Below are 12,944 nucleotides of genomic sequence, written 5' to 3'. Positions count from 1 at the left end.
TTCACCGTGTTAGCCAGGATGGTCTCGATCTCCTGACCTCATGATTCGCCCGTCTCAGCCTCCCAAAGTGCTGGGATTACAGGCTTGAGCCACCGCGCCCGGCCATGAGTGTTTATTTCTCATGATTTTATGGATTGTCTGGTCAGTTCTGCTCTAGGCCAGCTCAGCTGATTTTAATGGTCACCTGGCAGTTAGGTTGAAGCCGGGTTGATGGCCATATTCACATATCTGATGGTTGTCCTGATGTTATCTGGGCCCAGAGGGTGACTTGGCTGTGTCCGTAATTATCTAGCTGGCTAGCCTGGGCTTGTTTACAGTGGTGGTTGCAGGGTTCCTAAAAGCAGCAAAAGAGGGCTAGCGCCAGTGTGCAGAGCACCTCTTAAGCCACTGCTTGCACAACATTTGCTCTCATCCTGTTGGCCAAAGCAAGTTACATGGAGAAGTCCATAGTCATTGTGGGCAGGGCCTACCCAAAGATGTGGATGTAAAGAGGCTGAGCAAATTAGGGTTCGTTTCTACAATGCTCCCGCATAACATGCATTCAGAAAAGGGTTCAATCATAATAGTACAGTGGGTACCTTTCACAGACGGGACACTCATGTAGCCAGCACCCACATCCAGCAACAGAAACATGACAGCCTGTCAGAATCCCCCTGTACCCTCTCCCAGCCACCACATCATCTCCAGGGTACCCACTACCCTGATCGCTAACAGCACACATTAGTTTTACCAGTCTTTCAAATCTTTATAAGTGAAATTTTCAACTGGGTATGGTGGCCCATGCCTTTAATCCCAGCACTTTGGGAGGCCCAGATGGGAAGATCACTTGAAGCTAGCCGTTTGAGACCAGCCTAGGCAACATAGTGAGACCCTGTCTCTACAAAAATTAGTAAATTAGCTGTGGGAGGCCTGGGAGGCTGAGGTGGGAGGATTGCTTGAGCCCAGGACTTTGAGGCTGCAGTGAGTTACAATGGCAACACTGTACTCCATCATCCTGGGCAATGGAGTGAAACCCTGTCTCAAAAAAAAAAAAAAAAAAAAGAGGGCCGGGCGCAGTGGCTCACGCCTGTAATCCTAGCACTTTGGGAGGCCGAGGCGGGTGGATCACGAGGTCGGGAGATGGAGACAATCCTGGCTAACATGGTGAAACCCCGTCTCTACTAAAAATACACAAAAAAATTAGCCGGGCGTGGTGGCGGGCGCCTGTAATCCCAGCTACTCGGGAGGCTGAGGCAGGAGAATGAAGTGAAGTGAACCCAGGAGGCAGAGCTTGCAGTGAGCAGAGATCGTGCCACTGCACTCCAGACAGGAGCGACAGAGCCAGACTCCGTCTAAAAAAAAAAAAGACGAGAGAAAATAAATGAAAATAAGTAAATGAGAAGGGGAAACAGGCAAAGAAGGAAAGGGGTGGGAAGAATGCTCCAAAAGCAACATTCCTGAGATCACTTTTACACACTTTAGAACATTGAATGTGTGTCTGTCAGGAGGGGGAAAGAGAACAGTTCTTTGTATTCTGATATCTTGACTGCAACTCAAATGCAGCAGAGTAAAGACAGAGTTGGTTGCTTAACTGCCACCCAAATGGGGCTTGCCTGTCATGACAATAAAGCATCACATTCCTGACATCTTTTCAGCTGCACATTTCCCTCTGGGTACAGCACGAGAGACAGGGCCCTCTTAACAGCTTGCTTTTTATAGCAGAAAATCCTGATCTTACTGCACTCAGCTAGGTAAAGAGTGTTGCGAATGAAGGCTCTCACAGGACAGATTCGGAATAGCCAGAGAGTTTGCAGCCATTAGACATAAAGCCTCCCATCCAACCTGAGAGATGTCTGAAGAAGCACTGGGGTATATCATTAACAGAGGAGAAAGAACAGGCCTGAAAACCAAGAACTGGCCGGTGCAGTGGCTCACGCCTGTAATCCCAGCACTTTGGGAGGCCGAGGCGGGCGGATCATGAGCTTGGGAGATCGAGACCATCCTGGCTAACACAGTGAAACCCCATCTCTACTAAAAATACAAAAAATTAGCCGGGCCTGGTGGCGGGCAGCTGTAGTCCCAGTTATTTGGGAGACTGAGGCAGGAGAGTGCTGAGAACCCGCGAGGCGGAGCTTGCAGTGAGCCGAGATCGCGCCACTGCACTCCAGCTTGGGCCACAGAGTGAGACTCCATCTCAAACAACAACAACAACAACAACAACAACAAAAACCAAGAATTTCTTCCTGCAGAGAGGGAGGAGGTCTGATAGGGAAGGATCTGTCCTGGGACTTCTGGGTTCCAGTAACATCCTGATGCCTGGGGGTCACGTTTTGTTAAATGGTCTGTGATGGTTTAATGTGGTTTTCTTTCTTTTTTTTTTTTTTTTTTTTTTCTCCTTTTTTTGAGACTGGGTTTCTCTCTGTTGCCCAGGCTGGAGTGCAGTGGTGTGATCACAGCTCACTGCAGCCTTGACCTCCTGGGCTCAAGTGATCTTCTTGCCTCAGCCTCCTGAGTAGCTGGGACTACAGGCACATGCCACTGTGCCTGGCTAATTTTTTTGTATTTTTGGTAGAGATGGGATTTTGCCATGTTGCCTACGCTGGTCTTGAACTGGGTTCAAGTGATCCATCTACCTTGGCCTCCCAAAGTATGGGGATTACAGGCATGCGCCCTTGTGCCTGTCCTCAGAAACCACTTTAGGCACTGGGATACAGCAGTAAACAGACACGGCCTCCTCATGGAGCTTGCGTTCTTGTGAGTGAGTTTACCAGTAAACAAATAGAGTTTAATGTCAAGCAGTTGTAAGGGCTGTGAAGAAAATGAAAATGGGTAAGGGTGATAGAGGTTGAGGAGGTGCTGTTTTTAATGGGGTAGTAAGGGAAGTTTTCTCTGAGGAGTTGCCATCAGAGAGACAGCCTGAATGATGAGACGCAGCAATCCTGCTGTGCTCGGGGAACTGCATGCCAGGCAGAAGGAACAGCAGGGTCCTTGAGGAGGCACCTGCTTGCTGGGTGAGGAAGATCCTGGAGACCAGCATAGCTGAAGCAGCTCTGGGAGGGGCGAAGTGAACTCAGCACGAGGCTGGGTGACTGATGGGTGAGGTGTGATGGGAACTAGTGTGGTCTAGAGCCTCAGGAAAGACTCCCAGGGTAGGGAGGGAAGGGCTAGTTCCTGGGGAGATGCAGCCCACCCTGCCCCCAAGCATCCCCATCATGAGGACCATGCAGCCACAGGTGACACCTGCTGACCTCATTGAGTCCCAAACCTCATCTTCTCCATCCTGACCCTGAGATTGCTGGATTGAGGCCTGTCTTCCAGGCCCCAACCCCACTGGACTCTCCTTTTCTCCCCACAGCTGCCTCCCGAATGATCACCAACAGCCTGAACCATGACTCCCCACCCAGCACACCCCCCATGCGCCCAGACACCAGCACCTCCAAGATCTCGGTCACTGTGTCCAACAAGATGGCAGCAAAGAGTGCCAAGGCCACTGGTGAGGGAACACGGGCAGATGGTAGGAGAAGCTGGAAGGGAACATGGGTTGGTAGGAGGTGCTGGGGGTCATGCTTCCAATATTGTAAGGTGCTTTGAAGGCCACAAGGTGTACAAAGCATTTGAACCTGAATCACCTCTGTAAACTTGGTCAAGTTGCCCATACATCTGTGGGCCTCACTTTCTACGTCTGTAGCATGGGGGGTGGTGATACACCACCCAGAAGGATGGACAGAAGCACCTGAGTTGGTGTGTTGAGGCATGTGTGCATTGCCTTCTCACTCAGGAGTTCAGGATTTGTGAACAAGTGGTCACCGAGCCCCCAGCTTGTGCCCAGCTCTGTGCTTGATGCCTGGGGTCAAAGGTAAAGAACCTCTTGCTTCCTCTTAGCAGCCAAGGGATCCTTGAAACCCTTCAGTCTGATCCTGTAACCCCCTGGGCTGTAATTCTCTGGGGCTCCCCATTATTCCAGTAATAAAGGGCATCTTCCCCACACGGTCTGTAGGGCCCTGCATCATGTGGATTCATCTCTTGCATCGCCCCACTTTGCATGCCCACTTGCTCCCCTCCAGCCTCCTTCCCATCATGGGGCCTTTGCCCCTGGTGACCCCTTGACCTGAGCACTCTTCCTCCCCAGACTGCTCCATGTTGGCCTCTGTCCTCCTCCAGGTCTCAGCTAGAGAGCTGGGAATGGGCCTGTAGTCCCTGGGCTCCCAGGCCTTTCCATCCACCATGTTCTTATGCCTTTGCTGGACCCATCCCCACAGCAATGACTTCATGGTGTCATAAGGCAAATGTGGAAATTGAGGCCCAGGGCGCTTCATGTTTCTGACATCCACTACCATCACACCCCGTGCACCTCCATCACAAAATCTCCCCTTTGTCCTGCAGGTTTGGAAATGCCTCACCCTCTTCTGGCCTTTGATTTGTGTGCCATGAGCAAAAAAGTTAAAATCAGGCTGGTGTAGTGGCTCACGCCTGTAATCCCAGCACTATGAGAGGTTGAGGCAGGAGGATCACTTGAACCCAGAAACTCAAGACCAACCTGCACAAGATGACGAAACCCTGTCTCTACATTAAAAAAAAAAAAAAAAAAATAGGCCGGGCGTGATTGGCTCACACCTGTAGAACCAGAACTTTGGAAGGCCAAGGCAGGTGCATCACCTGAGGTCGGGAGTTTGAGAGCAGCCTGACCAATGTGGTGAAACCCCATGTCTACCAAAAATACAAAAATTAGCTGGGTGTGGTGGTGCATGCCTGTAATCCCAGCTACTTGGGAGGCTGAGGCAGGAGAATCAAATTTAGGAGGTGGAGGTTGTAGTGAGCTGAGACCGTGCCATTGCACTCCAGACTGGGCAACAAGAATGAAAACTCGGTCTAAAAAAAAAAAAAGTTAAAATCAGTGTAACAAAGTATTGCGAAGATGGTGAGACTGGGAGCAATTGGCTCTTTTAACCCTTACCACGTTTGGGGGGATTCATTTTTTAAATTGAGGTGTAACTTATGCACAATCCACCACTCATAAGTGTACACACAGCTCAAGTGCTTGTTGAAAAGTGAGTGCAGCCATAAAGCACTGCCTGCTTGGAGCTCTAGAACCTTTCCACCACCCAGCAGGTTCCCCATCCGAGGGGACGTGGGCTGGGCTGGGCCAGGAACCTGCTTGGAACAGGGACACAGCCACAGAAAGCCTGGGAGGCCTGCCACAGCCTGGGGACCTGGGGATTCTGAGCACCTTCTGTGACCTCATGTTGCGCAGACCTGAGTTTCTCAGTGGTTCGGTCAGTGGTGATGTGGGTGGTTGGGAAGATAAAGGATTCCAGTCGTGAATGTGTGGAGATAAAGGATACCTAGTGTCCAGCCTCCATCCTGAGAGAACGTTTTATCTCAAAGAGTGCTGATACCCCTGCTTTATTCCCCCAGCAGCCCTGGCCTGCCGGGAGGAGGAGAGCCTGGCTGTTCCTGCTAAGCGGCGCCGGGTCACTGCTGAGATGGAGGGGAAGTACGTCATCAACATGCCCAAAGGCACCACACCCCGCACCCGCAAGATCCTGGAGCAGCAGCAGGCTGCAAAAGGTACTGCTGGCCTATCAGGGGCACACTTCCCTGTGGGGACCATGTCCCTCCCTCTGCATCACACAGGGCCCGTCATGTCTTACAGTGGCTGAGAAGCAGGCTTTAATGGGGATGCAGGAGCCATAGGCCAAGGGAATAGTGATGGTGGCCACAGAGGAGGGAAACACATCACCTCTGCCCTCTGATCCTGCAGTTAGTGTAGCTGGCCTTCTTGGCACCTCTTCCCTAAGGGGCAGGAGCAAGGATGGAGTGATAGCCTGCTGTGAAATGAGTGGCTGTGCTTGGCCAAGGGCAGTTATCCCAAAGTGGCACCATTACTATGAGCCAGAGGAGATGAGTGGAGATATAGTCCAAAGCTAGGCCTTGTGACTTGGAGTACAGAGATAATCTCTTGGCTGGGCATGGTGATGCACACCTGTAATCCCAGCCCTTTGGGAGACTGAGGTGGGAAGATTGCTTGAGCCTAGGAGTTCAAGCGTGCCACATAGTGAGCCCCTGTCTCTATCAAAAAGGCTGGGCACAGTGGCCCATGCCTGTAACTCCAGCACTTTCAGATGATGCAGAAACATATTCAGTAAAAACAAACTCTTCCCTCACTCCCATATCCCCGTCTCTTGTTAACCTTTCCAGACCAGCATCTATGTACGTACATATACACATATATAGGCAGTTTTTTGTTTTTTAGTTTTAGTTTTTATTTTCTTGAGACAGGGTCTCACTTCATCACCCAGGCTGGGTTACGGTGAGTGGCACCTTGTTGACTCACTCCAGTCTCCTCAACCTCCCAGGTTCAAGTAGTCCTGCCTCAGCCTCCCGAGTAGCTGGGACTACGGCACATGCCACCACGCCTGCCTAATTTTTGTATTTTTTGTAGAGACGGGATTTTGCCATGTTGCCCAGTCTGGTCTCGAACTCCTGAGTTCAAGTGATCTGCCTGCTTCACCTTTCCAAATTGCTAGGATTACAAGTGTGAGCCATTGCACTCAGCCTAGTTTTTCCTTTTTAAACACAGATAGTATTTGTGTTTAAAATCTAAGTATTGTTTTACAACTTTTTTTTTTTTTTTTTTTGAAACAGAGTCTTGCTCTGTTACCCAGGCTGGAGTGCAGTGGCACAATCTCAGCTCACTGCAACTTCCGCTTCCTGGATTCAAGCAATTCTCCTGCCTCAGTCTCCCAAGAAGCTGGGATTACAGGTGCGCACCACCACACCTGGCTAATTTTTATATTTTTAGTAGAGATGGAGTTTCATCATGTTGGCCAGGCTGGTCTCAAACTCCTGACCTCAGGTGATCCACCTGCCTTGGCCTCCCAAAGTGCTGGAATTACAGGCGTGAGCCACTGTGCCTGCACTTAACTTTTCTTTTCTTTCTTTTTTCTTTTTTTTTTTGAGACAGAGTCTTGCTCTGTTGCCTGGGCTGGAGTGCTGTGATACGAACACGGCTCACCGCAGCCTCGACCTCCTGGGTTCCTACCTTACCTCCCCAGTAGCAGGGACTGTAGATTTGGGTCACCATGCCCAGCTAATTTTTAAATTCTGGTTTCTAACTCTTAGGCTCATATGATCTGCCCACCACTGCCTCCCACCGTGTTGGGATTACAGACATAAGCCACCACTCCTGACCTGTTCTATAACTTTTTTGTTCATATATATATATATTTAGAGATGGGGTCTCACTGTATTACCCAGGTTGTTCTCAAACTCCTGGGCTTAGGTGATCCACCTGCCTCAGCCTCCCAAAGGGATTACAGGTGCACCTTGCCACGCCTGGCCCATGTTCTGTAACTTTTTTGTTGAGATCTTCTCATATTAATGCAGGTAGATCTTCTTCCTTCTTTTTTTAATGGTTGTTTATTATTTCCAGAGTATTTATATACCATAATTTAGTAACCATTCTATTGATGGCTATTAGGTTATAATTTAGGGGAGGAGGCACTACTGCTCATCGGATTCTCTCAGAGGTCCCTGACCCCAAGAAGTGAAAGGAACATGCAGGGACTAAGAACTCTTCCTGTGCACATAATTCATGAGCTAGTGCTGAGGTATAGGGAATCTGCCAGTTGTAGCTGGTCTTTCCCACATTTGACTCGAGCCAGATAGGGCTGGGTTAAGGTCAGTGTGAGCCAACAGTGTAGACATAACACCCAACTCAGCACAGTCTGGCCCTGCCTGTCCCAGAGCTACTGGTGTCTGGGCTGCCTTGGTATCTGTACAGAGCTCAGCCTAGGCCTGGCCTACCAGGGCCTCTCCCTGATGGCTTCACTTCCCTCCCAGGTCTCCACAGGACATCTGTGTTTGACCGCCTCGGCGCTGAGACCAAGGCAGACACCACAACGGGGAGTAAAGTGAGTGGGGATGGGGGGCGATCCTGGGTGTGCGAGCTCTTGTCTTCTCTGAGCGGTGCTCCTGACACTTAACACATCTTGACCTCACTCAGCCCAGGGCCGTCTAACCTTCCTTTCCAGCCTCAGTTCCTGCCTTTGCACTGGCGGCTTTCCCATCTGTCTTCTGCCCTGGCTTCTCTCCCAGTTTCCAGCCCTGGGGGTCCAGTGACTCCTGGATGCCTCCCACCCACCATGTCCCCAACTGGTCTTAGCGTCTTTCCCCAAGTTAGTCCTCTCCTGGGCCTCCATCTGAGGGCTGCCTGCCCTCCCCATTGCAGTCTGTCAGTGAGTCTGATGACTCTACTCTTCTCTCCCTCCTCTGCCACCTCTCCCTGTCCGGATAGGACGATAGCCTCCTGAATGGTCTCGCACAGCTACCATGGACCCCAGCCCCCTATCCCCACAGCAGCAGTGTGTGCGGCCCACAGGACAGGGCCTGTCCCCCAACTGGAAGCCCTGCAGAGGCTTTTCACTGTGCCCATGATGCTGCCTGCACTTCCTGCCACGGCCTGCAGTTCCACAGGCCCCAGGCATGGTGTGTAGTTCAGAGTACACCCTGAAGCCCACAGGGGCCTGACTGCGTGACTTTGGCCATGTCACTTAGGTCCTTTGTACTTCCGCCTCCTCATCTGTATAGACCCACCTCCAACGATGGCTGTAGGGTTAAGATCATTCCTGCATGGTGCTGGGGTGTGCGGTGCCTGTTGGTGAACTATTGCAGAGCTCCCCAGCTGTGTTTCCTGCCTGCCAGTGTCCTGCTCCACAGGGTGCAGCCACTCTGGCTTGCTCACTTCCAAGAATCTCACCATGAGGAGGATGAGAACACTCAGGATCATGTGGCTGGAAGTTCCAGCCCTATGAAGAACTGGGCACATAGTGAGTGCTCAATACATAGGATTATGCTTCCTGCCTTCAGGGCAAAGCGCACGCTCTTTTCTTTGCTAATTCATCTTGGAGGGCCTGGCTTCAAAGTTGGTGCCTCAGGGAAAGTTCCTCTGGACTGATGAGGAGCTACCCCTATCTTCTGCCCTCCAGCTCTCCTTCTCCATCTAGAAGGCGTTACTGTTGTTCTTGCAGAATTATTTGTGTCATTTCTGATGCCAAGCTTGTCTTCCCCACTGGACTATGAGCCCCATGAGGGCAGAGCTGAGGCTGTCTTGGTCATCACTGTGTCCCTAGCACTGCCGGCCTAGGACCGGGTACAATATAGAGTTGGGACTCAAAATTTATCTGTGGAGTGAATGACCAGATTAATCTCTCCACTCCACTCATGCCCACCTACTGACCTTGCAAATGACCTTCCCTTTGTGCGGCATTCCCGTCCTCTTCCCTCTTTATTAGACCCACTTCCAGTTCAGATGTCCCCTCTTTCAGGGAGCCCTCCCTGAACTTCTAGGAAGGTCAGGTACTTCCTCTGGGCTCCTCCAGTCCCCTGGACTCCCCACTTCGTAGCTCTCGCCACTATCTGGGGTGTCAGTGATGGGTGTTTCTCCCAACTGTGAGTCCCAGGAGGCCAGGCACAGAGGAAGCAGCTCTCCATGAATGTGTGTTGAGTGACTCAGTGACTCATTCATCCTGTCTCTGACCTCCACAGCCCACAGGAGTCTTCAGCCGCCTGGGGGCCACCCCAGAAACGGACGAGGATCTGGCTTGGGACAGCGACAATGACAGCAGCAGCTCTGTCTTGCAGTATGCCGGGGTCCTGAAGAAGCTAGGACGGGGCCCAGCCAAGGCCAGTCCCCAGCCAGCACTGACTGTCAAAGCCAAGGCCACGAGCTCAGCGACAACGGCCGCTGCCCCGACACTGCGGCGCCTAGCGCTTTCCTCACGGTCCAGGCTTGAGAGGAAGCCAGAGTCCTTGTCTAAAGTCAGCATCATCAAGAGACTGGGCGCAGCTACCCTTGTGCCCGAGGCCCAGGACAGCCAGGTCACCAGCACCAAGAGTAAGTCCTCAGCCGAAGTCAAGGTCACCATTAAGAGGACTCTGGTGGGGCCCCGGGGGAGCAGCTCCAGCGAGGGCCTTGGTGCCCAGATGGACCACGCGGGCACTGTGAGCGTGTTCAAAAGACTGGGCCGCAGGACCTTCTAGCCCATGTGTGGGCGGGGTGCAGGCAGCAGAGCCCGTGGGCATCTGCCCTGGCTGCCCCAGGCTCCTGGCTTCATCACGCCTCCCACCAGCTCCTGGATGACACAGCTTGTCTCCCTCGGGCTCTAGAGCTAGGCCCGAGCATTTGGGGGATCACCCCATTTTTCCTAGCCTGGGATGGTCGTCGCAGCTGGCCTGGCCCGCTCCAGGACTCCCCTTCTCTCATGTCCTCTTTGCTTTCTTCTCTGGCTGTGGCCTTGGCAGAACCTACTTTTCTACCTCTCCCAAGTGCCAGGGGGCCTCTTCCTCTCCTATATTCCCCTTCCTCCCCAGAGCACGGTCTGCTGCCACAGACCCCAGCTTATCAGCCCTCCTTGTCCCCCTCAACTGAGTGGGTGTCACCTGGAGGGCCTCCCTTCCCCCACTCCCCACTGACCTCCCTCACTCCTCTGCACCTCTGCTGTGACTTCTCTCTCTCCCTGTCTTCACTCTGTTCATTTCTCTTCTGTTTTCTGTCCCCGTGGCAAGGCCCGACTGTCCGCTGCGTCCTGCCCGACCCTCCTGTACCTCCGGCCTCCCAGCGGCCCCCTCGTCGGCGGTGGCGTCGAGCCTGTTGAGACTGTTAGCCGCCCTCCACTCCCAGGCTGGAGGGACCTCTCCAGACCCTGGGCTGCGGCCGAGGCGCATCCGTTTTCCTGCCCTGGGCGTCTTTGTCTCTGAAAGTCTATGGCGGGTGGTGGGCAAGGGGCACTGAGAAGGGAGGCCAGTGCCTAGAGTGAAGACAGCTGCTGTTTTAATATATTTTTGTGACTTTCAAATCATTTTCCCCCCTCCTTCAGGGTGAGTTGCAGGACTGTTTCACACTATGCACAGTGTGGGCTGGGGGTGCTGGCAAAGGGTTGGGCTGTGTCTCTAAAGGTCAGGCTTCCTGCACACACGTGGCCCATATTCCTGCTGCAAGCCCTGAGTCGAGGGGAGTAATGGCCAGTCACCATTCAGTTAGGCCGCCCCCAACCCCAGTAAACCGTAGTGGTTCTTTCTTCACTCTGTCCCCTCCCCCCATGAATTTCACCTGCCTCTGCCACTCTGCCTGTTGGCATCTTTCCAAATGATGGGCTCCGTTTGTGAGACCACAAATTTCCACTGGTTTGGTCGCTCACCCCTCCCTGCTGCACAGCGCCCCTGAGCCAGGCCTGTCCTAGGAGCTGGTAGCAGGCAGTGAGCAGGGCCTCTCCAGGGATGGGGTGTAGGTAAAGCGGTGGTGCTGGCCAAGGAATCCGAGGAGTGGGAGAAAGTGGCCAGGGCCACTTCAGGGGTTGGGGACAGGAAGGCCTTTCAGAAGAGGTGACATGGAGGCTGAGCTGGGAATGTGGCTTTGTGAAGTTCAGGAGGAGAGCTTTCAGGCAGACGGACAGCCAGGGGCAGAGGTGCTGAGGTGGGAAAACGAACAGGAAGAAGGCTGATGGCCATGAGTGAGGGCGGGTCCTGTGTCCAGCACAAGACAGAGGTGGGTGGGCAGGAGCTAGGTGGCTGGGGACGTCGTGACCAAGGAGGAGGAAGTGCACAGTGACCCAGGAGTGCTGGATCAGGAGGATTTGGAGCTGGGGTGTGCTGAGCTGAGTTTCGTTTAGGATCATCGCTCTGGCTTCTGTGAGGAGAAGGAACGGCTGGGAGGGCTGGGGCGGTTGCTACTGCAGCAGTCCAGGCAGGAAGCCAGGGTGGCTGCGCGAGGGCGTGGCAGTGGGAGCAGGGAGGAGGGCTGCTTGGGCTGCTTAGGGTGTGCTTTGGAGGAAGAGCTGTGGGATGTGCTGATGTGTTGGAAGTTGGGGCCAGAGAAGATGAGAATCACAGGACCTGCCTAGATATTAGACCTGAGCATCTGGGGGAACAGCTGCTAACAGAGAAGGGGAGACAGGAGGAAGGAGCAGGTCAAGGAGGAGGGAGCTGTGTTCTGACCACATTGTGCCTTTTAGGGTCCACGCTGGGGCTCAGGGGGACACCTGGACTGGGGGTTCATGGCTGCTGACAGTGTGCAGGGTACAGCTGGAATCAAAGCCAAGGGCCTTGGTTGAGCAGGATCTGACAAAAAGAGACAGCCTAGGAAAGGTCAGGGGGTTGGAGGAGAACTAATGAGAGAGCAGGTAAAGATGAGACTAGATCTCATCCGTTTATTTATTTTCGTTGTGGGAAAATATACATCTTGTGAAATTTACCATTTTTACCATTTTATTTTTATTGTTTATTTTTTTTGAGATAGAGTTTTGCTGTTGTTGCCTAGGCTGGAGTGCAATGGCATGATCTTGGCTCACTGAAACCTGCACCTCCTGGGTTCAAGCGATTCACCTGCCTCAGCCTCCCTGGTAGCTGGGATTACAGGCGCCTGCCACCACTCCCAGCTAATTTTCGTATTTTTAGTAGATGGGGTTTCACCATGTTGGCCAGTCTGGTCTCGAATTCCTGACCTCAGGTGATCCACCCGCTTCAGCCTCCCAAAGTGCTGGGATTACAGGCGTGAGCCACCACGCCTGGCCCATTTTAACCATTTTAAACTGTACCGTTCAGTGGCATTAAGTACATTCACACTGTTGTGTATCCATTACCACCATCCATCTCCAGAACTTCTTTCATCTTCCTCAAATCCATTATTTTCAGTTTTTCAGTTACGTCGTATTGGAGACCGACTGTGTGTCACGCAGCGTCCCAGGTACTGGGGATGGGTTGTGAAGGGCCGGACTTCAGGATGAGGGACAGCTGTAGAGAGCAGTGATGGACCCCTTTCCCTGTGGGGTCTCAGGCTAGACCCTCCTGAGACTGGCTGAGGCCTGACCTCAAAGGATGGCAAATGCTGGCCCTCAGATTCCAGGGGCCACCCCTTCAGGTCACTGCCACCAGGAGGAGCTCACACATGCACACTTTCCCTGCTGAGC

At 52.7% G+C, this 12,944-nt stretch overlaps 1 protein-coding gene across 3 annotated transcripts in view; it reads left to right on the top strand.

Moving 5' to 3' along the window:
• LOC105519180 (chromosome unknown open reading frame, human C19orf47) overlaps positions 1–10,835 on the top strand; it is a 28,477-nt gene extending 17,642 nt beyond the window's left edge. For all 3 annotated transcript variants that reach the window (XM_011952472.1, XM_011952474.1, XM_011952473.1), the window contains exons 6-9: positions 3,335–3,472; positions 5,395–5,547; positions 7,822–7,892; positions 9,526–10,835. In XM_011952472.1, the coding sequence (XP_011807862.1) occupies positions 3,335–3,472; positions 5,395–5,547; positions 7,822–7,892; positions 9,526–10,020 (857 nt within the window). In that variant the 3' untranslated portion in view covers positions 10,021–10,835. The remainder of the gene's footprint in view (positions 1–3,334; positions 3,473–5,394; positions 5,548–7,821; positions 7,893–9,525) is intronic.
• The last annotated feature ends 2,109 nt before the right edge of the window (positions 10,836–12,944 follow it).

The sequence above is a fragment of the Colobus angolensis genome, unplaced genomic scaffold (genome assembly GCF_000951035.1).
Source record: "Colobus angolensis palliatus isolate OR3802 unplaced genomic scaffold, Cang.pa_1.0 Scaffold34, whole genome shotgun sequence".
Lineage (NCBI taxonomy): Eukaryota > Metazoa > Chordata > Mammalia > Primates > Cercopithecidae > Colobus > Colobus angolensis.
Note: the sequence above shows the minus strand (reverse complement) of the source record. Positions and strands in the feature narration are given on the sequence as shown.